The sequence below is a fragment of the Antennarius striatus genome, chromosome 2, assembly GCF_040054535.1.
Source record: "Antennarius striatus isolate MH-2024 chromosome 2, ASM4005453v1, whole genome shotgun sequence".
Taxonomy (NCBI): domain Eukaryota; kingdom Metazoa; phylum Chordata; class Actinopteri; order Lophiiformes; family Antennariidae; genus Antennarius; species Antennarius striatus.
The window spans coordinates 8,450,677-8,476,310 of NC_090777.1; the positions used below are offsets into that span (position 1 = coordinate 8,450,677).

The 25,634-nt window shown below is 40.4% G+C and overlaps 1 protein-coding gene across 1 annotated transcript in view; it reads right to left on the reverse strand.

Annotated features, from left to right (window-relative positions):
* Positions 1–25,634, reverse strand: part of lamb2 (laminin, beta 2 (laminin S)) — a 93,872-nt gene that overhangs the window by 46,500 nt on the left and 21,738 nt on the right. The window contains exons 3-7 of the mRNA XM_068327175.1: positions 21,805–21,974; positions 21,547–21,682; positions 12,417–12,490; positions 12,140–12,328; positions 10,572–10,635 (exon numbers count right to left, since the gene is read on the reverse strand). Coding sequence (XP_068183276.1) covers positions 10,572–10,635; positions 12,140–12,328; positions 12,417–12,490; positions 21,547–21,682; positions 21,805–21,974 — 633 coding nt within the window. The remainder of the gene's footprint in view (positions 1–10,571; positions 10,636–12,139; positions 12,329–12,416; positions 12,491–21,546; positions 21,683–21,804; positions 21,975–25,634) is intronic.

A 25,634-nucleotide genomic window follows, 5' to 3' on the forward strand; every position in this document is an offset into this window, starting at 1 on the left:
AGAGACAGTGTCACTAGGGAAAAGAGGTGGAGGAAGCAGAGATAAAGATGCTGAGGTTCTCTTTGGGAGTGACCAGGATGGATAGGATCAGGAATGAGTACATCAGAGGGACAGCACATGTTAGAGGTTTTGGAAATAAAGTCAGAGAGGCCAGACTGAGATGGTTTGGACATGTCCAGAGGAGAGATAGTGAATATATTGGTAGAAGGATGCCGAGTTTTGAACTGCCAGGCAGGAGGCCTACAGGAAGACCAAAGAGGAGGTTTATGGATGTAGTGAAAAAGGACATGAAGGTAGTTGGTGTGAGAGAAGAGGATTCAAAGGACAGGGATAGCTGGAGGAAGTTGATTCGCTGTGGCGACCCCTGAAGGGAAAAGCCGAAAGGAAAAGAAGAAGGCCTAGGCGGATTTTTTTTTAAACACTGGGTCTGCGTTGTCGTGTAGACGGTGCATCCGCAACTTTTTAAAAACGCTGACGTCTTGCCTGCGACGAAAACCGCTGTAACGTCATATTTATGGGCCCGTGTGTACAAACATGATGAATGTACGAACCTTGTTGATGGCAGCATTCTTGCAGGCGTTTTGTGACAACAAAACACAGAGGATTCCTATTGGATAAAATTTGACTCAATACTGCCACCACATGGTTTGGCATGCTTATAGCTGTCTTCGAGAATGCACTGATACGTTTACGTGTGGACGGAGATTTTTTTGAAAACGCTGTCGTGTGGACGCAAATCGTTTTTGATGCATTTTCAAAAAGTTGCATTTTCAAAAAAATCTGTCACCGTGTGGACTGGCCTTAATCAACTGTGAACGACCCCTATTGTTATGTCAATGAGGCCATTCTGACTCTCATCAAGAAAACCTGATCACTTGATCACTTTGCCATCTTAGAAGAAGTCAACACGCATGGTATTTTCCCTTAGCTGCTGAGATTTATTAATAAAAGTAATAGTACAAAGTTTAGTACAAAGTTATCTAAAAACAGTCGCATTACAGTATTTTCCGCACTACTAGGCGCACTGGCCTATAAGGCGCACCCCCAATAATCTGTTTGTTTTATAATTTCATATATAAGGCGCATCGGATTATAAGGCGCACACAATAAAAAATAAATAAAATTCATTTGATAAACTGCAGCGGCTGTAGTTGCGCAATCCGTCCTCTAGATAGAGCCTCGCTGCTCAGGCAGTCATGATTGCATTAATGACTTCCTGAATATCTTTGAATGGCCCCTTTTGTTATGTCAATAGGCCATTCTGAGCCTCATCATGGAAACCTGATGATTGATCACTTTGCCATCTTAGAAAGAAGTCAACAAGCATATTAAAAAACCTGACATTAAAAACTGGTTAAATTCATTACGAGTGCAGTCAGTCCGAACAGAACTGAAGTTCGAAGCAGATATTTAAGCTCCGACGTTCGTCTTCGTTTATTAATTAAATATTGTTTCGATCAATCGGTAGTCCAGTCGGAGGTGAGGTGCAGCTATTTGCTGCTGTGTGTCCTAAACAATTTTTTTAATGTCAGGCTGCCAATTTACTGGCAAATATGATGCTGTTTTACTCCTAGAACTGACTTTAATGTCGGTGTCTCACCACCGTGAATCTCACCGCCGTGAATCTCACAGCACGTCGCTGCAGACAGAATACACAAGCCTAAATGCACCCCCTAAATGCACGCCCACCCCAAAATATCATATGTTGTCTCAGGTATCAACTACATTTGCAAATCAATTGCAGCACACCAGACACCTTTGTCTAGCAATGACTGCTCTTAAAAGTTTGGAAAAGGCTGGAAGTTCAGCTTTGAGGGTCTTTCATTCATCTTTATGCCAGTTTCTCCGTGTGGGACCCATTGGGATTTGGGTACTTCTAGTCCATACTGGGTACAGATGTTCCTGTACACCATCACAGCTACTTGGTTGTGCCTTTCCATGTATGCTGAGCTGGCGAGCATCTTACACCCTGCTACCACATGCTGGACTGACTCTGGGGCTTCTTTACATAGCCTGCACCTTGGGTCAGATCTACTGTGGTAGATATTGGCCTCTATTGCTCTTGTACTTAGGGCCTGTTCTTGTGCTACCATGATCAGTGCCTCTGTGCTGTCTGTCAGTCCAGATTTATTCAGCCATTGGTAGGTCTTCTTGATATCAGCCACTTCCTCTATCTGACGGTGGTACATGCCATTTAGGGGCTTGTCCCTCCATGTTGTCTCCTCCTCCTCCTCTTCCTCCTCAGGCTTCTGCTGTCTAAGGCATTCACTGAGCAGTTCATCTGTTGGGGCCATCTTCCTGATGCACTCTTGGATTTTTGATGTCTCATCCTGGACAGTGGCCCTGATGCTCACTAGTCCTCATCCTCCCTCTTTCCGCTTAAAGTACAGCCTCAGGGTGCTGGACTTGGGATGAAACCCTTCATGCATGGTGAGGAGCTTTCTAGTCTTGATATCTGTGGCTTCTATCTCCTCCTTTGGCCAGCTTATGATCCCACCGGGGTATCTGATGACTGGCAGTGCATACATGTTGATGGCTCTGATGTTGTTCTTGCCATTCAGCTGACTTCTCAGGACTTGCCTTACTGTCTGGAGGTATTTGGCTGTGGATGACTTCCTTGCGGCCACCTCATGATTGCCATTAGCCTGCGGGATTCCAAGGTATTTGTAGCTGTCCTTGATGTCTTCTATCCTGCCCCCTGGTAGATCAACCCCTTCAGTTCTGATCATCTTGCCTCTTCATGATACCATCCGGCCAAATTTGTCTAATCCGAATGACATCCCTATGTCGTCGCTGTAGATCCTGGTGGTGTGGATTAGTGAGTCAATTGCTCGCTCATTCCTGGCATACAGCTTGATGTCTTCCATGTAGAGGAGATGGCTGATTGTTGTCCCGCTTAGGAATCGGTATCCATAGCCACTCTTTGTGATGATGTGACTGAGGGAGTTCAGGCCAATGCAGAACAGCAGTGGTGATATGCATCCCCTTGGTATATGCCGCACTTGATGTTAACTTGGGCAATTGGCTTGGAGTTAGTCTTCAGGGTTGTCTTCCACTTTCCCATTGAGTTCTTGATGAAGGCTCTTAGTGTCCTGTTAATCTTATACAGTTCCAGACATTCCAGTATCCACGTGTGTGGCACTGAATCGTAGGCTTTCTGGTAATCTATCCAGGCGGTGCACAAGTTGGTCTGCCTATTCTCACAGTCTCTGTGTACTGCTCTGTCCACCAGTAGCTGGTGCTTGGCTCCCCTGGTGTTACTACCAACTCCTTTCTGTGCCCCGCTCATATATTGATCCATGTGCCTACTCATCTTAGCCGCCATGATGCCTGACAGGAGCTTCCATGTTGTACTTAGACAGCTTATTGGCCGGTAGTTGGATGGGGTGGATCCCTTCTGTGGGTCTTTCATGGTCAGGACTGTCCTGCCTTCAGTCAACCATTCTGGGTACGTCCCATCCCGTAGACGTTGGTTCATCGGTGCTGCTAGACACTCATGGAGTGCCGTCAGCTTCTTTAGCCAGTATGTATGGATCATATCCGGGCCCGGTGCTGACCAACTCTTCATCTTTGACACTCTTTCTTGGATGTCTGCCATTGAGATAGTTACTGGTTCTTGTTCTGGGAGGCTGCTGTGGTCAGTCCTCAGGTCGACTAGCCACTGGGCATCGGTGTTGTGTGATGCTTCTCTTTCCCATATGCCCACCTCAGCTCTTAGTGGGTCTGACCGGGTGATATTTCCTGAGAGTACTGTACTGAGAGTGCACCTTTGCTGGTTGAGTGGAGAAGGTCTTGTTTATTCTTCTGGCCTCTATCTCCTTGGTGTATCTCTTCAGTCGGGTAGCCAGAGCCATTAGTCTTTGTTTGGCAGTTTTGAGTGCTTCAGGTATGGAGAGCTTGCTGTATTTCCTGGGTACCACTTTATTCACCATGTTCCCCTTCTGTAGCTCGGCTAGCTGGCTGACTTTGCTCCATGTCGCCTTTATCTTGGCCTCTAACCGTCTCTTCCATGGAGGGTATTGTTTGTTATGCCCTGTGTTCATCTTATATCCCAGCATCTCGAGGATTACTGTTGCTGTACTGTGGATACTGTGAAGGCTCCAGGTTTCCATTTGGGTCACGATCTTCCTTCTCAGGTCAGCAGCTCTTGTATTGAGGCTGTGTATGTCTCTTGGGGCTTGGTACCCAATCTTGGATTGGGGGGGGGGGGGGTGATATCCCCCCGCTGACCTGGTGTCCTGCCGTAGCATTGTTGTTGTATGTTATCGATCTCTAGTAGTGACAGCAGTTTTCGGCTGCGGATGTTGGAACACTGGGCTAACAGCTGTTTCTTTGTTAGCCTCGATTGTGTGTTTCGAAGCATCAATTGGTCCCACATCCGCCCCATATATCCCCTCTCTCTGGGATTACTCGTGTAGTAGCATTCCAACAACTCTGTATATATATATATATATATATATATATATATATATATATATATATATATATATATATATATATATATATATATATATATATATATATATATATATACAGACGCTCCTCAACTTCCGTTTTAGTTACGTTCTGAATGGCCGAACATGTGAAAATGAAAGTTGTTACTGTAAGTTCCAGTAATGTGTGACCGTTCATACTGTATACTGTTCATACCGTATCTTATTAAACACCCCTAAATCATAATTATAAACATAACATTGTAAAATCATAACATTAATTTTAAATAAGTACGACGTCTTAACACAAGGGTAACACGCGATGAACTGGGAAGAGGCAAGGCACATTCAGTCTGTTGTTTGTGTCATGTAAACAATGGATGCAGTGTCAAACGTAAGATCGTTTGAACGTCTCGTACTATAGAAAGTGCGCTTCTCAAATTCAAATTCACTCAGTTTTTTTTTACAAAATTAATCGAAAAAACAAAACAAATTAACGTAAGTAGAGGAGCGTCTGTATATATATATATATATATACATACATATACATATACATATATATATATATATTATATACACACACACGCACACAAACACGCACACACACACACAAAGAGAGAGTTGGAGAGAGGAAGTGATTAAAAAATAATTACCGCGAGGGAAAGAAATCTTCTTGTAAATTTCTCTACCATTTCTGAGCCAAAGGTCTCTCCAGAGACTCAGACAATTGAAAATTCATTGGTGAGTTTAAAGTAAATTTCAAGAAGGGTGGGACCCAAAATGCTGGGCAATAATGGAATGTGGTGTTGAGATGAGTCTTTCCACATGCTGCCTCAAACTGGTTGAAGAAACTCCCTAATAGGGAGAAAGACAACAGCTTTCCAGTGACATTTATATCAGCTTCTCATCCTCTTAATCTGCTGGAAAAACTGTTTTCAGACAATCTTCCACTATTATGGTCCAGCTGCTCACCAGTAACCATGACACACACACACACACACACACACACACACACACACACACACACACACACACACACACACACACACACACACACACACACACACACACACACACACACAATGCTGTTACATGTTACTCACCTTTACACAAGTGCACACACATTCCTTTTTTCTGTCATACACTTGTACTTCCGTACTTACCAAGGGTTTCCTCTCTCATGTCAACACCAGAGGAAATATGAATACACTAATGGTAATTTATATTAACACAAGCAGCAAGCCACAGACCAAATGCACTTTAAAAAGCCATGTTACTGACATCAGAAATAACTATTTTTACAGAAAACCAATTTACATATAAATTTATCATACCATCAATATTATCATGATTAAAATAAGAATTATGAACACTTATCATTGGTGTTGGGTCCTCCACACAACACTTTTGTAAAACAGGAAGTACATTCATCACCAAAAAAAATGTAGCTTCAAGAGTTTCCTGTCATTTTACATCTTGCAAAAGTTTTAGCAGTAATATAAAAAAAGATGGATGACTCCTGCTATGACTTTTATTCTTTAATCCTAATGCTTTAAAGTGTGTGCCGAGGAGGGGAGGGGGCATTTCTGTGATGCGCGTATCAAAGTTTGCTTCACTGAGGGGAGGAGTTAAAAATGATGGCTTCCGAAGCCTCGAAGCCTGGCTGATACTACGTGACTGATTTAGGAAGTGGTACGGATTTGGCCAAGAGTTTTGATAACAATATAAACCCCTCAGGCTCCATTCAAAATGTGGCTGTTTGATGGAGAGTTGCGGTCAGTGAGAGTTTGAATGGAGTTAGAGACAGTTTGGAGAGAGGTACAGATAATTTAGTGGAGAGATTGTTTTTAAATAAAAACAATGACGTGTTCCTTAAACCATAATCACTTACCATACTTCAACGTAACAACAGCACAATCATTGTCCACACCCCAACCTCAAACACCCTCACTTCACTCTAAATGATCATTTCCAAAAAATAATTTTCCATACTAACAGTATGTGTGCATACACAATATACTACCATCACTAAAATATAAATGTTTTGCACACATCTTTATTTTTGTGACAGTTTTATTTACAGGCTTTATGTACAATGCCTCACACTTCAAACTTACGCCAACTGATATTTATGCATCCAGTAGATGTCCTACGAGAGCAAATGAAGCCTCAAGAAGCTTTGCACTGGAGCGAACAAACTGGATGAAAAGTTTCAATGCTTCGTGAAGCGTCATTTGCCCATCGCTACCTGTGTTATCTCATCCATCTGCTATCTCCCAATTATTCTCAACTCTTCACATACTCTGCTCAGCCGTGGGATCCTGTGCTGTACTGCACAGGATCCCACGTTAGTTCTCTGCCAAATTGTTGGCGTCAAACCTACTTTCCAGCATTCATGTTTTGACAACTGTGTACTGATCCTGCCAGTTTGCATGCTCCTTATCGGATTTGTCTGCCTGTTTATATAGATTTCCTGAACTGAACGTGAACACGAAAATTAAATACAGATTTGGATTTCATTCTCCCGTTGGGCTCTGGGTTACCTCCATCAGTTCTGTGAAAGACCGATCTAGCCTCATTGGAAGCAGCTGACAACATCTCAGCTCAGTTGGAGCCATTGACACAAGGCAATCTAATAGTACACACGTTAAGCAGCTTATCTTCTGGGCAGAGGCTACGCAGGCGATGGCTGTTTGACAGGAGAGCAGTGTGCATCTCTCTAGGACAGCTCAGAAGGCTTGCTGAGACTCCAAAGAATTGCCTGGCGACTGCCCCTGTTCCTGACCAGCCTGTTCTGACACTGTCAGTTTCTGAGGTCTGCATGTCCCCTCTGGATTTCTGTTCTATAGCTCTAGGTATGTATTGCCCTCCTCTAGCTCAGTTCTCTCCCTTCTTCCAGAGACAGCAGAGAGTGGGGGACAAATGAGTGGGGGAGAAAGTCATTCATCTGCACTTTCGTTCAGTTTTTCTCGGCCAAACTCTACAAGGTGTTCAACCATGTATCTATTGAAGAGAAGCTGCTTGAGGGCTTCTGAGCATCGCCGAGGGTGGTAGTTCGGTGGCCCATTACGCCATTGACTTCCGCACCTTCGTGGCAGAGATTTGACAGGAATCCAGCCCGCCACTTTGTCCCGTTCTACAACTGACTACATCAAAGAGGGGCTGGTGACCCGGGACCCCCCCAGCTGACCTTGGTTTACTTGTTTCTTTGCCGTCTGCATTGATGACCGTCTCCAGGAACAGAGGTCAGAGAGCCTGTTCCCTGAAATTTCCCCAGCACACCTTTCTCTGCTTAACACCTGGCATCTCCCATCTCCATGAGAGGAGAAGACACCAAATGGTCAGCTAAGTTGAGCTTGTCTCATTCTGGTCATTTTGTTTGTCCAGATAAAAGACTGGGTTCACCAGTCATACAGAGGGTGCTAGTGAGTCAGAAAATGAATGGCACTAAGCTATTTTGACCAGGTCTTCATAATAAGTTTGCTGTACAGCACAGGATCCCACGTTGGATAGATATACTTTACAATGTATTAATTCCAAACTGGGAAATTCATGTTGAATGTCCTTGTTAACTCAGAAGTCGCCACCAACGTCTTGGACTTGGTCTTGACCAATCAACAAGGAATAATTTGGGAAGCACCTCTTGAAACCCATACAAGTATATCTCACCCTACGTTTGAAGAACCAATAACATAATAACTTTTGTCTACTAATGTAATTAATAGGAGTTAGGATTAAACCCTAACTAATGTAATAGTTAGGGGTTAGGGTTAGTAATAAATTATTACGTTAATGGCCAAAAGTTTGTTAATTATCAGTTCAGGGCTTTTATTACGATATCGGCCATCTGTCATGTTATTGGCCTATTACATTTCCAAAATTGGCACACTTATTACACAGTCAGCTGATATTATATTATCGGCTGTTATTACATTATTGGCTTTAACATATGTTGTTAATGGGTTATAGGAGTTATACGGTTATAACAAAAAATGAGATATGTTGAATTAACTTAATTAAATGAAAATGACTATTCCCAGTTCTGTACTGTACTTTATTCATGGATGCATTTTCAATAATGTTGATATGAATCTATTTTAAGCTGACAAATACATTTTATTTTTTAATATAGTACAGAAAAAATATCTAAATTTACGAATACAAGTTGGTGATGTTTATCATACATCGAGGATTCTTTATTTATGAATGAAAGATAAAATAAAGTATTTTTTGAAGACATTAAACAAATGCAGGATTATTTATAAATCAAGTAAAATTACATAAATTTCATTATTATTTTACTTTTTTTTTTTAAAACTGGCGTATAGTAAAAAAACGACAATGTAAGCCAAGGTATACCAGTAAACAGCTCATGACGGACGCCTCCTGTTCCGAGTCAACAACCAAACTGTTTCTCTCTCCATGACCAAGTCAGGTAACCACAGTGAGACACACATTCCACCTCATTGCTGTTCTTCAACAACCTCTTATTTTAGGATATTCATGGCTTAGAGCAGGGCTTCCCAATCCCCACGGCTTCCTAATCATTTGATACCGGTCCACAAATAACATCTTTTGGGTTTTTAAAAAAAAAATTTAAATTAGAGCATGCGGATCATATTTTGAAAAACCACTGTTTCTGCCTTCACCTTACTGCCGCACTTGACTCTGTTGCATCATTTCACACATCAGCTAACAACAAAAAAGCCCTTGTAAAAAATGAGCCAAACACAAAACTCACTGGAGACATTTTCGGGAGAAAACGAGCAAACAATGAGACAGCAGAAGATCGCAGACTGCTAGCGAAAAGAAAGCTTCATTTAAAAAGGAAAAATCAAGATTCCTACCAAAGTTACGGGTTCATCAGAACAGGTGATACACGAGAGCTGCACCCCCTTTGTGTTATTTGTGGTGAACAGTAATGGTGCAATGAAACCCCCAAAACTTCTTCAGTATGTCATTTCCAATTGATTGTATAATGCAAGGACAGATCAATGGTGATTGGTGAAATGATTCCAAAATGAAACTGTGTTGTCTTTTTCTGGAAAGGGGTTAGCATTATGGCAAATCTCCCAGTTGTTATGCACAGATGGATGTAAAAGCAAGAAGTGGATTTGATTCTCAAGATGCTCTGAAGTCTTCGTTTTCTGAAATCAGCAGAGATAGTGGGACATGTAAATGTATGTTTCATGTGTTCAGTTAGAGAAGCAGTAGAATTTATGAACTAAAGTGAACTTAAACCTTATGCTGCACCACCTTCACTTCTCACATCCCAGTGATTTCACACTTATTTCATGCCAATTTGTTTCAATAAAGAGAATCAGTCAGATGAGAAGTGGCTGTTATGAAGTGGCATCATCAGCTGAGCCTGCTTGACACTCCTCCTCAAATGGCCAGGGTTAGTTTAAGAATAATGTGGGTTGTTTTCTGCCAATCAGAGACGCGTGAATGTATTTGTTCTTGATGGTGAAACTTTCCCTACTACATTATTTTGGAAGTTGACTTATTGTCTTGACTACAGCAAACAATAACTTTAAATTGCTCAGCCTGGAGATCAATTCCAGTGAGTTATTTAGCAGCAGATCAAGACAACCTTTGCTGCTGCATTGGAAACAGAGGACAAATTTCTAGGAAAAGCTCTCATGTCCTGCCAATCTAAGCAAAAGGGCCAACCGAATGAGGCTATACAGGAGACAGCTGCTTTCCACATTTCTGTCTTCGACAAAGCAAGGCCATGTTTCAACCCCAGTGTGGGAGAGTTACAGCCCGTAACATTTCACAGCTGGCTGAAAAGAGCTCAATGTTGTCTGAATGTGACTTGTCGCTTATATAAGACAGACATACTATAATGACAAGGAGAAAATAATAGTGGAAATAGCATGAAGAACTCTGCATAGCTGATATCTCATGTCACTGCTAGGTGGTGAGCATCATACAAAACAAACAAAAAAGCCTGTTAAACCTAGAAATGTTCATGAAATTTGTTTCATGATTTGTTTCATTTAAATATAACACATTTATATTTAAAAGCCTCCTGCAATGACACACCATCAGAAAAACTTATTTTCAATCCATGGCTCTGATATGTTGCATCACGGCGGAGTTCATACCGTAGTTGAAATGGAAAGTGTGACCTACTTTGGATACTGGGGCTGTATGGGTCCTCAATCTTGATGGCTGGATCCAACACTCTGTATATGACCTAGAGCAGGATAATTGAAACACATAACATGCATCAAGACTACCTGACACTTGGAGTCCTAATCAAACAGTTTAAAGCAGACTTTTAACTAAAGAAACGTGCTACTCTAACATAAAGCAATAGTTTAACATTTTCACAAATCATCTTATCTCTGCTTGAGAGTCAGAAGAAGATCTGAAATGATAAAAAAAAAAAAAAATAGGGTCATCAGACTGTCGGATTAGCTGAACATGAAGAATGGAAACTGCATGTCAAGCTCTGATCATTTATAACATACATTTTTCCAGCACCTCTAATTTTAATTTATATTGTTGTATAAGTTATACTTAAATTGTTTTTATAATTTTTACACAAAAAGTAAAACAAAAAAAAATGAACAGATTTTTTTAGTTTTTTAACAGATAACCATTTTATCTCAAATCAGTAATTTTTTGTAATATTTTGGGTTTTTGTTCATACAACAGTATTTTTATGGCCTGAAAACACCAACGTTAGAAAACTGGCCCTGGAAGTCAATTTGATGGTGACACAGGCCTGCTTGAGCACCCCTAACATGAGTCTAGCATAATGTATGTGTGAATAGAACACAACCAAACAACGGACTGTCCGGTTCGGTTTGTGTCGCTCACTTTTCTGAATTTACTAAAGCTCCTCTAGTAATGCTGAAAACCATTTCGATTTCAATTAATTTTTAGTCTGTTTCCAGATCCATGTAAAGGGAGATTATTTCATAAATATATACTATGTGAGTGTAAAGCTTGTCTACATGTAAATGGAAAATGTTTCCAATTGTTATCTTGCAAACAAGTGCCATAGCACCACAGAAAAAATGGTTTTGATCTTTTCATCTATTTATCAGCAGAACATACATTTGTCATGGTGAAAATAATGTTTTGAACAAAGTTATTTGTTAGGAGATAGATAGATAGATAGATAGATAGATAGATAGATAGATAGATAGATAGATAGATAGATAGATAGATAGATAGATAGATAGATAGATAGATAGATAGATAGATAGATAGATAGATAGATAGATAGATAGATAGATAGATAGATAGATAGATAGATAGATAGATAGATAGACTTTATTAATCCCGGAGGAAATTGTATATATCCACTGCTCAGGCATTACATAACGAATAATACTGGATAAACACCAGGAGAAAAAGAAACACTGACATCACAGGACATACTGCAAGACATACACTACACTAACAGACACATGCAGCACTAACAAGACTTATATACTAAACTATAACTAAAATATAAACAGTATTAAATTAAAATATAAACAGTATAAAATTTAAAAAATATAACAGTATTAAATTAAAATATAAACAGTATAAAATTAAATTAAAATATAAAACAGTATTAAATTAAAAAATATAAACAGTATATAGGTTATAGGCTGCAAATGAATTTAGATTACAAAACTGGAAACAAAAGTATGTTCAGTATAAGAAATTATAAAAAGTAATGTAGCGTTTGTTATATTCCTCACCTCTCCCTCCGTTGATGGCTCAATGTCAGAGTAGCGTGACTCACAAATTACATCATCAATGGAACGCAAAGGACCCTGGGACACTCCGGGAAAGACTGCAGCACAGTCATGGGAAAAGTAGCGGTAGATTTGCCAAGAACGACCAAAGTCAGCTGATCGCTCAATGAGCATGGCTGCAGGACGAAAAGTCTGCAAGAGAAAGAAGAACAGGGAATGTGCTTAAAATGATGTAAGAGACTGTTCGAGACTTTGAGATCAGTAAGAACCCTAATCTTACCTTGAAGGTCATAATCAAGTGAGTGAAATGAAACTCTGCTTCCAGGTCCAGCTGGATGAAGACACCGGACTTTCCTGGGAGACAGACACAAGGAAAGAGTGAAGAAAAGTCCATATTTTTACATTTACTGTCAGTTATGAATCATTTCCTTGTTTTCCATCTCTATCACAAATGCCCAACAGATGGATGACAGAACAATGGCCAAATACTGAGAATGCAGTAGCAATCAGGCCATTTGGCTGGAGAAATGGCTTCTTGCAGGTAAAGACATTTAGTCTTGGCAGGAGCAGTGTAGCGAGGAAAGTCAGAGTCATAGAGCATTGTATCTCTGAAGGGCAACTTGACTCACCTCTTGTTCTCTGTATTTATGTCTTACAGCACAGCAACATTTTAACTTCACTCAATAACTCTGAAACTTGTGATTAATAGACAAAATCACAAAAATAGTTTTCCACTTTCCTTGTACAGTGGTACCTCTACTTACAAAATTATTTGGTTCCAGGAGAAATTACGTAAGTAGAAAATTACGTTAAGAAGAGACACGTTTTCCATGCAAATGCCCTAATCCGTTCCAAGCCCACAAAAATTCCGACATAAATGTTTTATAAAGCATAAAAATGCATCAAAACATGTAACAAATACATGTTACGATTAGATTATTACACAATAAATGAGAGTTGTGCATAACATAAAAAACAAAGAATAGAGTAAAGAATAATAACGACGGTCGTTTGCCTTTTAACAGCTGTCCTCATTGTTTTTTGCCCTCTTTGGTTCATGTGCTCCTACCTCACCATGAACAACAGAGTGAATTCCAGTCCTTTTGAACTTCTCCAACCACCCACGCAATGCCTTAAACTCCTTAAACGTCCTTTTTTTTAAAATAACGTGTCGATTGTAGATTTTTGGCTATATTTTTTGGCCAGATCAACCAAACGCATCCCTTTCTCATGCTTTTCTATGTTCTCTTGCTTTGTTTGTATGGACAAAAAAACTATTTTCTTCGTTTTTTTCTTTTCCTCTTCTCTCCATCACTTTCTTGGGGTCCATAGCGAATACATACTCAAAAAGTTATTATATTTGCGCAAAACTATCAGACTACCTCACGGGTCGAGTGCCGAATGCCGAGACACTCCATACGCACCGTTCTAGCTCGACACAGAGGTGGAGTGGCATCCCTGTTAGCCAATGAGATGCCAGGAAGATACGTAATAGGTAATAGCCAATGGCAGAGCAGCTATGAGAATGTTGCGTTCAGGAACCTGTGGGAGATTCAAGTATCAGGCGATACTGTGTTTTTACATTACGTAAGTCGAAATTTCATTGGTAAGTAACTATTTCATTGGTAAGTAACTATTTTCCTGCTGAGAAATTTCGTAAGTAGAAAATTTCGTAAGTAGGGACATTTGTAAGTAGAGGTATCACTGTATTTCAAGTTGAAAACACAGATGTAAGGTGACTTGTGGAGACTTATGTTTAGTGGCACCTTGGGGAACCAGATTTTTAAGACTTATCTGTAATCACAGGTACGTTTGAGTGTGTGAGGCGAACAGCTATTTATTGAGGCCAACAGTACGAGTCCGGACCAGCGAAGGCGAGATGCAGATGATATTCTCTATGGCAGTGGTGGGTAAACCTATTGAGTTGTGGGCTATATAGAGTTCTAAAATTTTACAAACAGGACACCTGAGGAGCAGATAAATGGAGCATTTATTTGTATGACATATGTAAAAGAAAAAGTTTTGGTCTTGAACAGACATCAAACCATATGTGTGCAAGACTTATTGTACAACATATTTTAAAAGTGCATTTATTTTATAGAATTAATTATATAGATCGAAGAAGTTTGGCAGTCTGGATTACAAAGCATAGTGGGCGATACATGACCGTGGGTCGTAGTTTACCCATGCCTGGTCTATGGCCAGCCAACTAACTACACCTGCATGAGCAATGGCTCACAAAAACAACATGCAATGATAGTCATGAGCCCACAGAGAGTTATCACCTGATTTCTGCTCTACAGAGTAACTCATGTGATCGTATGACCATCAGCTTTTAGCTCTCTGACCCCATACCTGCTAGTACAAATCAGTGTTCTCATTAATGTGTGTCCTAGCGTCTTTCACGCACATTTTTTGACAGAGACGCATGATCATCAGACAATGTGCGTCCCTGGAATGCTAGCTTTAAATACTTGCAATAAAAAATTTGATGTTACCTTTTTCCACAATAGAATTTTGGGAAAAATGCATTTCCATTCAACAAAAATATTCACAATTTATCCATTTTTCCACTTAATTTCAAACTTGGAAATCGCCATTATGTTTTGATCTAGTGCAAGTTTCTCGTTTTTATATTGTACCATTGGCATAATTCAATCCTTGGATGCATGTTGTGATGGACATTTTTTTTGAAGCGCATCTCAGGGATGCACTCCTTTCCTGAGTTAAAATCAACTCTGAGAGATGAACAAATAAACTTTAGACATTGTGCATCATGTGTCTGTGATGCTCAGCTTATATCATAACTCAATTTCTGAGATCCCACATTGATTTGAAGATGCTGTTGACAACCTTTTTAAATCTGAACCCTTCACTGTGGTCTGTGAAGCAAAAGAGCAAATGCACATCCTGTCAGATGAAGGTGGTCTGGACCAAAAAAGTCCATGTGGTGTTAGATGAGAGCAATAAGAATGCGCTAGCTCTACTGACAGTGCATCACATACAACAGAATCTCTATTGCAGCTAATACTGAGATTATATATGCACACTGAGATATGCAGAGATCATGAGTTCCATAAAACCATGTACCCTTACTTCAGCATCTGTGATTTGGCTACAGCAAAGATGAATAATTGAAAAGAATGTAAATTAAATGTGTTTTATTTATCAAAACAATTTCATCATCTTTGGCTGTTTAAGAGAATAGTGCTCCAATGTTTCACTGCTTGAAACAGTGAAACACTGCAGAAATGTTTGTGGATTAAGAAACCTGCCTCATTTTCAATCACTGTGGGAGAGAAAGAAATGACTCCATTTTAATTCCACACTTTAGTATCACTCTGCTGAAACACTTTATGTCAAAACTTTTGGAAAATTTCAGGATCTCATCAGTGTCACAGGTTCGTTGAACGTAGTGGGAAAATAAAAGATGGCACAGCCGCAAAAGATCAGTTTGGGTTTTTTTGTTTAATTTTCACCAAAACAACCAGTGAAAAATAGTTACAGTGAGCAATAACCCCCCCCCCCCCAAAAAAAACCCCAAACAAAACCAGAGCAACAAAAAGAAATACATACAGAAAAACGTACACTAGCAATAGCCACCATACAAAATGCTCAATAATTCCAGCTCTACTCCTACTCCTACTCCAGCTCCAACTCCAACTCTCACCCTCCATAAAGCAGAAATGTTACCTTTATATATCCTCATGCCCCTCCCCTGGCAGACCAACAATAATTATATGGGGTTTGTTTGACAATAACTTGTATAATCTAGTGAGAAACAAACAATATTACTATAACCATGCTGTATCAATAGATCAGAAGACAATAAAAGATAAATGCTCCTCATATGGCTGCTTAAACAATTATGCAAACCCCGCAAAATAGAAAACAACCCCAAAAGTCACAAAATGGTTCAGTCCAGGTACCGGGCTGGCCTAACAGCGCGACACAATGTGCTATTTAAGCCACACCAAGGTAGTACCTCGATTTGGCCCCTGAACCGGAGGCAGACCAACACAGCATTAGCAGGTCTCTACTGCTCCGTCACAATCAGCATTAACCACGAGAACAAATATCAGCTGTTCATCACTGCTTTCTTTGTTTTTCAGAGCATGTACTATAAAACAAATAAGTAATAAGTAACTATAGAACATTGTTACTTTGGACTGCTGATATTAAGTTGTTCAAAAAAATCTGCTTCATAGATAAGGCTAACCTACAGCTTTTCAGTTCAGGAAACACAAGATTAGGATAAACAAATTACTTTTCCTTAGATTAATTGAGCATCACTACACACTGTGGAACATGAGGCAAGAATCTTCCTAACTTAACTCAATAAAAAAAAAAACAACAACAAAAAAATAATCCAACAAAAGAATTCCAAGTAGCCAGTGAGAAATGGTGTCTTTAAAGAGTAAACAATGAAGTAAAATACTGTTTGTCATATTTGTAAATAGTTTAAATGTAGAACAATGGAGACATGTGCACACACAAACTCTCCCTGGATTGTCCGTAACTCAGCAGTTGACAAGGTTTGGGAAGGAACAAGACAGAAAACAAAAAGGGAAGGAAGTAACACAGCTACAACGCGGGGGGGGGGGGGGGGGGGGGGGGATAGAGGGACAGAAAATGGGAGGGGAGAGTTCAAAAGCAGGAGCCTTGCACACAAACTAAACTGTAAAGTAAGGATAGAAGAACCCTCTATTTCACTGCCACACATTTCTGTATGCAACCCACAAAAATTAGTTCCTAATCAATAAATGCACAAGTCAAACCACTGTAATCTCTATCAATAAGGTGCACTGTGCCATCACCACCATGGAAATACCACAGAGATGCCAAGGGAACACAGCAGCAACCAGCAGTAAAAATAGCCATGACACTTCCTGTCCCCTTCTCCTTCTGTTTCTCTCAGGTTTATTCTAGGTCTGGAGCTGCTGCACAGTGCCGTCATTAATAGAGCTCCATTACATTATGGCTCCCAAACTGCTGAGAGCTGAGTCTACTGAGCAGAGCGTCAGTCACTGATTGTCTCTGAGAGGAAAACTGCATCAGCTTAGATTGGTCTGTGTCATGGTCCCTAACTACAGTCCCTTCTTAATTATGTCTGACACATTGACATCTCTTAAAATAATTTCCTCAGTCACTTTTAGTTATTTTTTCAGATTTTTAAGGAAACAAAAAAACAAACCACTTGTTCACAGACATACAAATAGGCAATTATACCAAAGGGGAAGAAATACATGATCTGTTTAACTGAGGATATATGCAATTTTACCAAAGCTGGCTGGAATTATGAGGATATTATTTGGACAAAAAAATTATTTTTTTTACAAACAATAACTTAGATAATTATTTTAAAGAGGGCGACAATTTATCTTTCCATCTGGGTATGTATTCCTTCCCTATCATCCCTCTTCTGTTTCTTTGTTAAGATGCAGAGCAGACTGTATGCTGTCATCAGTAGCTGCAGAAGTAACTGACTGCAAGCTCATACATTTATTATTGTTATTGTTATTATTATTGTTGTTGCGTTGTTAAACTGTACATGTGGTATCTTTTGCTTCATCTGCCCGCTCCTGGAAGAGGGTTCCCTCCACGGTAGTCTCCCTGAGGTTTCTCCCAAACATTTTTTTTCCCTGTTAAAAGGGTTTTGGGGGAAATTTTTCCTTATCAGATGTGAAGGTCATACTGCTCGCAGTACACAAAGGTCAGAGGGATGTCGACCACTGTAAAGACTTTTGACATGTTTTTTGGAAATCTGGGCTATATAACATTAAATAAACTTATAACAAACTTGGAACTTAAAGCTCAGTGTTGCTCCTCTACAGCTAATAGGTTCTCGATTCTCTTGCTTTCAATACACTTTTAGATCTAATTTCAGTTTCTGCTTGTATGTCAAATAGCATTACTTTTTATGATTTCCTCACCCTCCCCTTTCAAATGCCTTTATTGTTTCCCCGGTATCCCTAACCTGAATTCATATTTTCATCTCAATCATTACAGTATCCCCTTGCTTATTTGCACTTCACGAGGAGTGGCTTCACTACGTCACGGATTTTTAAAATTACATATATATTATATATTAGTGTTCACGTTTGCGTGCGTCCTTGCGTCTGTGACGCACTTTTTTGACAGGGACACACGATTGTCAAACAGCGTGCAAGCTTAAATGCACTTTCATTCAACAAAAATCACATTTTTTCCATTTCTCCAAATAAATTTCATACCTGGAAATCACCATTTTGTTTTGATCTCGCGCAAGCAACTTCAGTGAGTTTTTCGTCACAAGACTCACCTGCGTGATTCTGTCTTATCAAAATCGATCAAATGGCAACACAATCTGCTCGTTTTATACGCTGCAGTGAGAGCAAGAAGTTAGTTAGATCTTCCAGAGCAAGCATGAACTGAAGCTTAAGCTGTAGCTAATGCTTGGAGGGGGTTCTGTTGGGTTTCTCTGTTAAATAAGTCTGTGTAGGTTCTCAGTTATCCAGATCATGGTTATCCAAAGCTGTTTAAATCAATCCACTGGACGTAAAGAAATTTTCTTGAAAACTTTTTGCCTCTCATCCAAGAGGCTTCGTCAGAACTGTACAGTGGATTGATTTAAACAGCTTTGGATCTCCTTGTTAAAGCACTTTGAAATGTCTGCTGATGTGATTAAACACTATACAAATAAAGCTTGATTGATTGATTGATGGGCGGCACGGTGGCGCAGTGGTTCGCGCTGCTGCCTCACATCACGGCGGACCCGGGTTCGAGTCCCGCTCTGTGCGGAGTTCGCATGCTCTCCCCGTGTCTGCGTGGGTTCTCTCCGGGTTCTCCGGCTTCCTCCCACCTCCAAAAGCATGCGCTACAGGTTAATTGGCCGGTCCCAAATTGACCATAGGAGTGAGTGTGTGTGTGAATGCTTGTTTGTTTCTGTGTGGCTCACTGGCGTCGTGCCCGGAGTGTCCCCCGCCTCACGCCCTGAGACTGCCAGGATAGGCACTGGCTACCCCGCGACCTGCGTTAGCGGATTAAGCGGGTTGGAAAATGAATGAATGAATGAATGATTGATTGATTGATTGATTGATTGATTGATTGACTAGCACCATGCCACCTAAAAATATGCAAAAGTTAGAGAAGTCACAATGAGTGGTTTCTTGTATAAAAAAAAAACAAAAGTTAATGAAGAAAGAGATATTACTGATAGATATTAGTGAATTTTGTGTTAAGAAGAATTTGTCAGCTTGGTTTATTGTCCACATGAGATATACGAATTAAAGGCAAAGAAAACTATTGAGTGAAAAGAAAAAGTTAAAAAAAAACTGTATTACATCTTTATTTCTAAAACTGTAATTTTTTAAATGACTACCGGGCTTTAACATTTTGATAAAACAAATACATAATTTTACCTTTTTTTTACTAAAATGTTTATGACATCATTATCAATAAAATCGTTAAAATTAACAGTTTGTTTAGTCTTTATATTGTACTATTGACAAAACTCATTCCTTGCATATGGCTTTTACCGTATAGCTTCTTATTACGTATGGGATTCATAAACGTCATGCTGGGATGAACATATTTTTCTTGAAGGGCATCCCAGGTAGGCTACTTTCTTGAAGTAAAATGAACTCTGAAATATTGTCTTCAATGAGATGTAAATTTCTTCTCATCAATGACAAGACAGCGAGCAAGAGGCGAAGAGCAAGTGTCTCCCATAAGCTGTAGTCACGTGAGACCAAACACACATGCTATTGGCTGACAGCATCTGTGTGTGCACGGATGCACGGATTTTAGAGAAGTACAGAGAAGGCCAGTGGGAGCTGCATTGTGTTTTTGTAGATCTGGAGAAAGCTTATGACAGGGTGCCCAGAGAGGAACTGTGGTATTGTATGAGGAAGTCTGGAGTGGCAGAGAAGTATGTTAGAGCGGTGCAGGACATGTATGAGGACTGTAAGACAGTGGTGAGGTGTGCTGTAGGTGTGACAGAGGAGTTCAAGGTGGAGGTGGGACTGCATCAGGGATCAGCTCTGAGCCCCTTCTTGTTCGCTATGGTGATGGACAGGCTGACAGACGAGGTTAGACAGGAATCTCCATGGACTATGATGTTTGCAGATGACATTGTGATCTGTAGTGAGAGCAGGGAACAGGTGGAGGAGAAGCTAGAGAGGTGGAGGTTTGTCCTGGAAAGGAGAGGAATGAAGGTTAGCCGCAGTAAGACAGAGTACATGTGTGTGAATGAGAGGGACCGAAGTGGAAGAGTGAGGTTACAGGGAGAAGAGATCAAGAAGGTGGAGGATTTTAAGTACTTAGGGTCAACAGTCCAGAGCAATGGAGAGTGTGGAAAAGAGGTGAAGAAGCGTGTCCAGGCAGGATGGAACGGGTAGAGGAAAGTGTCAGCTGTGATGTGTGATAAAAGAGTTTCAGCTAAAATGAAAGGAAAGGTGTACAAAACTGTGGTGAGACTAGCAATGTTGTTTGGTGCAGAGACAGGGTCACTGAGGAAAAGACAGGAGACAGAGCTGGAAGTAGCAGAGATGAAGATGCTGAGGTTCTCTTTGGGAGTGACCAGGAAGGATAGGATCAGGAATGAGTACATCAGAGGGACAGCACATGTTAGAGGTTTTGGAGATAAAGTCAGAGAGGCCAGACTGAGATGGTTTGGACATGTCCAGAGGAGAGATAGTGAATATATTGGTGGAAGGATGCTGAGTTTTGAACTGCCAGGCAGGAGGCCTAGAGGAAGACCAAAGAGGAGGTTTATGGATGTAATGAGGGAAGACATGAAGGTAGTTGGTGTGAGAGAAGAGGATTCAAAGGACAGGGCTAGATGGAGGAAATTGATTCGCTGTGGCGACCCCTGAAGGGAAAAGCCGAAAGGAAAAGTAGAAGAAGATCCGTGTGTGCACTGTGTTCCGAGACTCACAATTCCTCCTGCAAGTTTACTTTTGCCTTGTGAAGTGCAATTTTTTTCTTTGTGAAACCCTCTCACAAAGCTCTCAAACGTGCTGCAACTTCTAAGGTGACTTAATATCAGTATGGGGAGGATTCATAAACGTTTAAATTATACTTAAATAAGGAAATAAATATTTGGTCACTATATTGCAGATTTTTGTTTTTTACGGTTGGTCCTGGAACACATTAACTGCGAGTAACGAGGGATTACTGTAATAGCTTTCACCAGAGCTTATAACAACAGGCCATGTTTGTAACATTAGGTTTCAATAAATAGTCATAAAAATATTATTAGTAGTCATACTGTATGTATGTCACATTCAATGACACAATTCTGAGATGTATAAGGGCACAACATCATATCATATGTAATGAGTTGATGCACAGTTTATGTAACTCATAATAAAGGACGTTTAGTGTGTTCTCTATAACAACCTGAAAAAGTTAGTCCAAAGACTCCTCACCATTCTCTGACTGCCACCAGGACTTTTTGCGGTGTGGTTTGAAGGTGGTGATAACATTCTCAATGCGGTGATTGATGGTGTTGTACACTGGGTCATACGGCCTTCGAGAGTCACAGTCAAAACATTTCTTCTCATCCTGCATCATAATGAGAAAATGTCAAATTGAAATACTTCATGATTCAGAGAGAAACAGAGATCCAAAAACTGAAACAGACCAAATTTAAACATGGCATTAAATGTAATGGGACACACACTGACCTGCAGATGACTGACTATGCAGTAGCGTTCTTTTCTTCTCATCCCACATGTGGACGAGGCTTTCAGGTTCTTCTCTCTTCCAACCAGCAAGTCCCCTGTTGCTGGGTAACAACTGCCATGGGCACATCCGTGGCTGTAGTCTGGCTCTTGGGCAACAGCAGCAGCCACGACTGGGAGAAGGTCATCATGAACATGTAACAGGCCAGGGTGACATTATTTTCCCAAAGAACATCCAACATCTATGTGCATGTGAGTGACAATTGAAGGTTAGTGCAGGTCAGTATTAACTGGCTGATCCAGGATTATTTTTTAAAAATATTATTCCATTAATCAATCAAACATACGGTTTTTATCTGCGTGAAATTTATAAAAATGGATAGTGTAATGCATATTCAATTCCACTGCATCATAATTTCATAGTTGGGAGGAAGTTCAAAGCTTGCTTTTACAAATAAAGCCATCCTTGTGTAAGATGGTGTAGCTTCTACTTACTTGATGGGAGGGCAACAAAGCAAACTCCCATTATGAATGGATCCAGTTAATGCATTTAAAGGAAAGAAATGTATTACATGTCAAACATTTTCTTTTAACCTCCTCAATTTAATGTGTATCCGGAACTGAAAACTAACAAAACGTGTCATGTTCCAGGAGTATTGAGGAACCCAACCTTATACAGTGTTTCTGTAGAGACCACATCAAGGTCAAGGGTATCAAGGGCTAATTAAATTGGAAGTTCACGCTCAATAATTAGACAGCAATCAGACTGATCATGAACTTATTCAGTGTTGAGGCAACATCCAGTGGATTATCTAAAGCTATCTGAAACTGATCAGGCGGGCCAGCTCGGTGGTCGGGCTGCAGCTGGACCCTCAGGCAACGGTGGCAGAGAAGAGAACCTTGGACAAACTGCTGGACATCATGGACAATGTCAGCCACCCTCTGCACACCGTTACCAACAACCAGAGAAGCCTGAGAAGCCTGACTAGCCAGAGGCTGCGCCTCCCAACATGCAGGACAAACAGACTTAAGAACTTGTTCATCCCCAGAGCCATTAAACTGCTCAACTCATCTCTGGGGGAGATGAAGAAGAAGAAAGTCCACACGAGAGCTGAGGGATGACACAGACAATACAGCAAAAACAATGCAAACACTATAGACATTTCCCTATACCCATACTTAACTAGGCTCGTTTATTTTTTTTTATTTCTATGCCTATTTATGATTTTCTATTTGTATATTCTTGATGGGTTATTTATTAATCTTTGTATTTGGTGTCGTACTACTTTCTATGTGCTGGTTCTTTTTGTGTGCTTTTTCTGTGTTTTTTGTACTCACTGTGCTGTGTGCGACGGAGAAATTAATTTCCCTGATGGAACCTCCTTAAGGGATAAATAAAGTTACACCCGACTCTACTCTACTCATTATCTACCCAGGAGACCAACAGGCTCTGCTTTCTGCAAGGTTCCCAACCAACTGATCTGACCTGAGGCTCGGGCAACAGCTTAAGTCAGGAAGAAACCAAGCACGTCACCCAGTGGTCCTCTAAGACAGCGGTACCCAACCACTAGGTCATTAGATACCAGGCAGCAACAAATTTTTCTTTTTTTTATTATCAGTCTAAAGATATCTTATTTTGTAAAGTTATTTATGTGCAGGATGATGCACAGACGAACGCATGTGTCTGTGCCTCTTGACAGGTCTCGGTCACATGACAGGTTACCAGTCATTTTCCCAAAATTAAGCACCCACAACTGTGCCAGTGTTCTGGATTAAAATCAAGGCAGAATAACCTGAGATCGCCCAAAAAGTAATAAAAACCTGCTTCCATTTCAACCTCCTATCATTGTAAAGTGGGACTTTCTGCAGTGACTGCAAACAAACCACACTACGGAGTATACGGGACATCCGGAACACACTTCAGGTGTCACTGTCCCGTTATCCCTAGATGGGACCGTTCAGCACTCCCAATAATGCTCATCACAGTAATCCCTCATTACTCGCGGTTAATGTGTTCCAGGACCACCCGCAAAAAAAATAAAAATCTGAGATATAGCGACCAAATATTAATTTTACTATTACGTATAATTTAAACGTTGATTAACCCTCCCCATACTGATATTAAACCACCTTATATCTGTATTACCTTTTCATACTCTCTTGAAGACTGTTTAAAACACTTTTGTAAACTTCCAAGAAGAACCGTGAGTCACGGAACGCAGTGCACACACGGATGCTGTCAGCTTATAGCATGCGCGTACGGTGTCACGCGACTAAAGCTCATAGGAGACACTTGCTCCTTGCGTTTCACCCTCTCCCTTGACCTCAATGAGATAAAATTTACATCTTATTGAGGACAATATATAATATGTATATCAAATCTGCGATGTAGCGAAGCTGTGCATCTTGAAGCACGAATAAGTGAGGGATTACTGTATTATTATTATTTGACTGACCCTTTTATATAGAAATGATGAGAATTTCTCTTACATTGAATGCAACATAGTCGCTATATTTCAAAATAAACCTTATCAGCGTAGTCGCTTGAATCAAGTTTTTAATATCCATCCATCCATTTTCCTACACCACTTTATCTGCCGTTGCGGCTCAGGGGGAGCCACAGCCTATTGCCAGCTGGATTAGCGTGTGAGGCGGGGGAAACTCCAGGCACAACACCAGTGTGCCGCGGAGCCATACAGAGACAGATGACCACACACACGTTTTTGGAGGTGGGAGGAAGCCGGAGAATCCAGGTAGAACCCACGCAGACACGGGGAGAACATGTAAAATCCGCACAGGGGAGGACTTGAACCAGGAACCGCCTTGCTGTGAGGCGACAGCCCTACCCACTGTTTTCTCATTATTTCTTGTAAAAAGGATTTTCGTTCTAAAATCAAAAATATCATTTACAGAGATGCTGATTATCAAATTATGAAAAAAAGGTTGCATATTGTCTGTTGATGTCTGCATTTGACATAAGACCACTGCAATAATTAAACGACAGCCATCCTGGTGTCATTAACAATTGTCAAGGAAATGAAGGCCAGTCCGCGAAAATATTGTCTTAGATGAAACCGGTCCGTGCCGGTTTTAAAATTTAGGACTCAAATGCACAAAAAAAAACAGAAGAACAACTATCCAAGTGTCAAACGTGTCAACATATCTTCGATGTGGAACGTTTATCTGTCGGAAAATAGCCGACCTTCGTCTGTACTCAGTAGCAGCATTTGGGCTTGCAACAACAAGATGGCTACTAAAAACGACTGAAGAATTGTTGCCACCAACACGGTTTTAACAACATCCATTCTGTTTGTATATGTAAACACGGGTCACACATATATGACATCACAGCAGTGTTCGTCACAGACAAGACTTTTCAAGGCCAAAAACTCCAGTTACAGCCATCCACACAAAAACGCATACCAGACGTTTTCAAAAATATTCACTTTAGGCGGCATTTTAAAAAATCTTCATTTTTGAAAATGGCACGGATATACACGTTTTTGTGTGGACAATAGGACAAACTGTAGGAAAGAATAGGCGTTTTTAAAAATACCCGGCTACGTCTGGACAGGGCCATAGAATGTCAGTTGAGTAGACACCTCCACCAATACCAAATGATCCAGCATGTCTGATGACTGAACTGTTTGCTTCTCCACAAGGTTTCTGTGTAATCATGCTGACAATAAAATCAATTAACAAATGAACAAATGAATTATAGAGCTAATTTAACACTGGGGCCACAGTGTGTGTGAACAAACGAGAATGTGTGAGAGTTGAAATAAACGTTACAAATTTTTGTGATAACCAGCAGCAGCCATTACACATTCCAG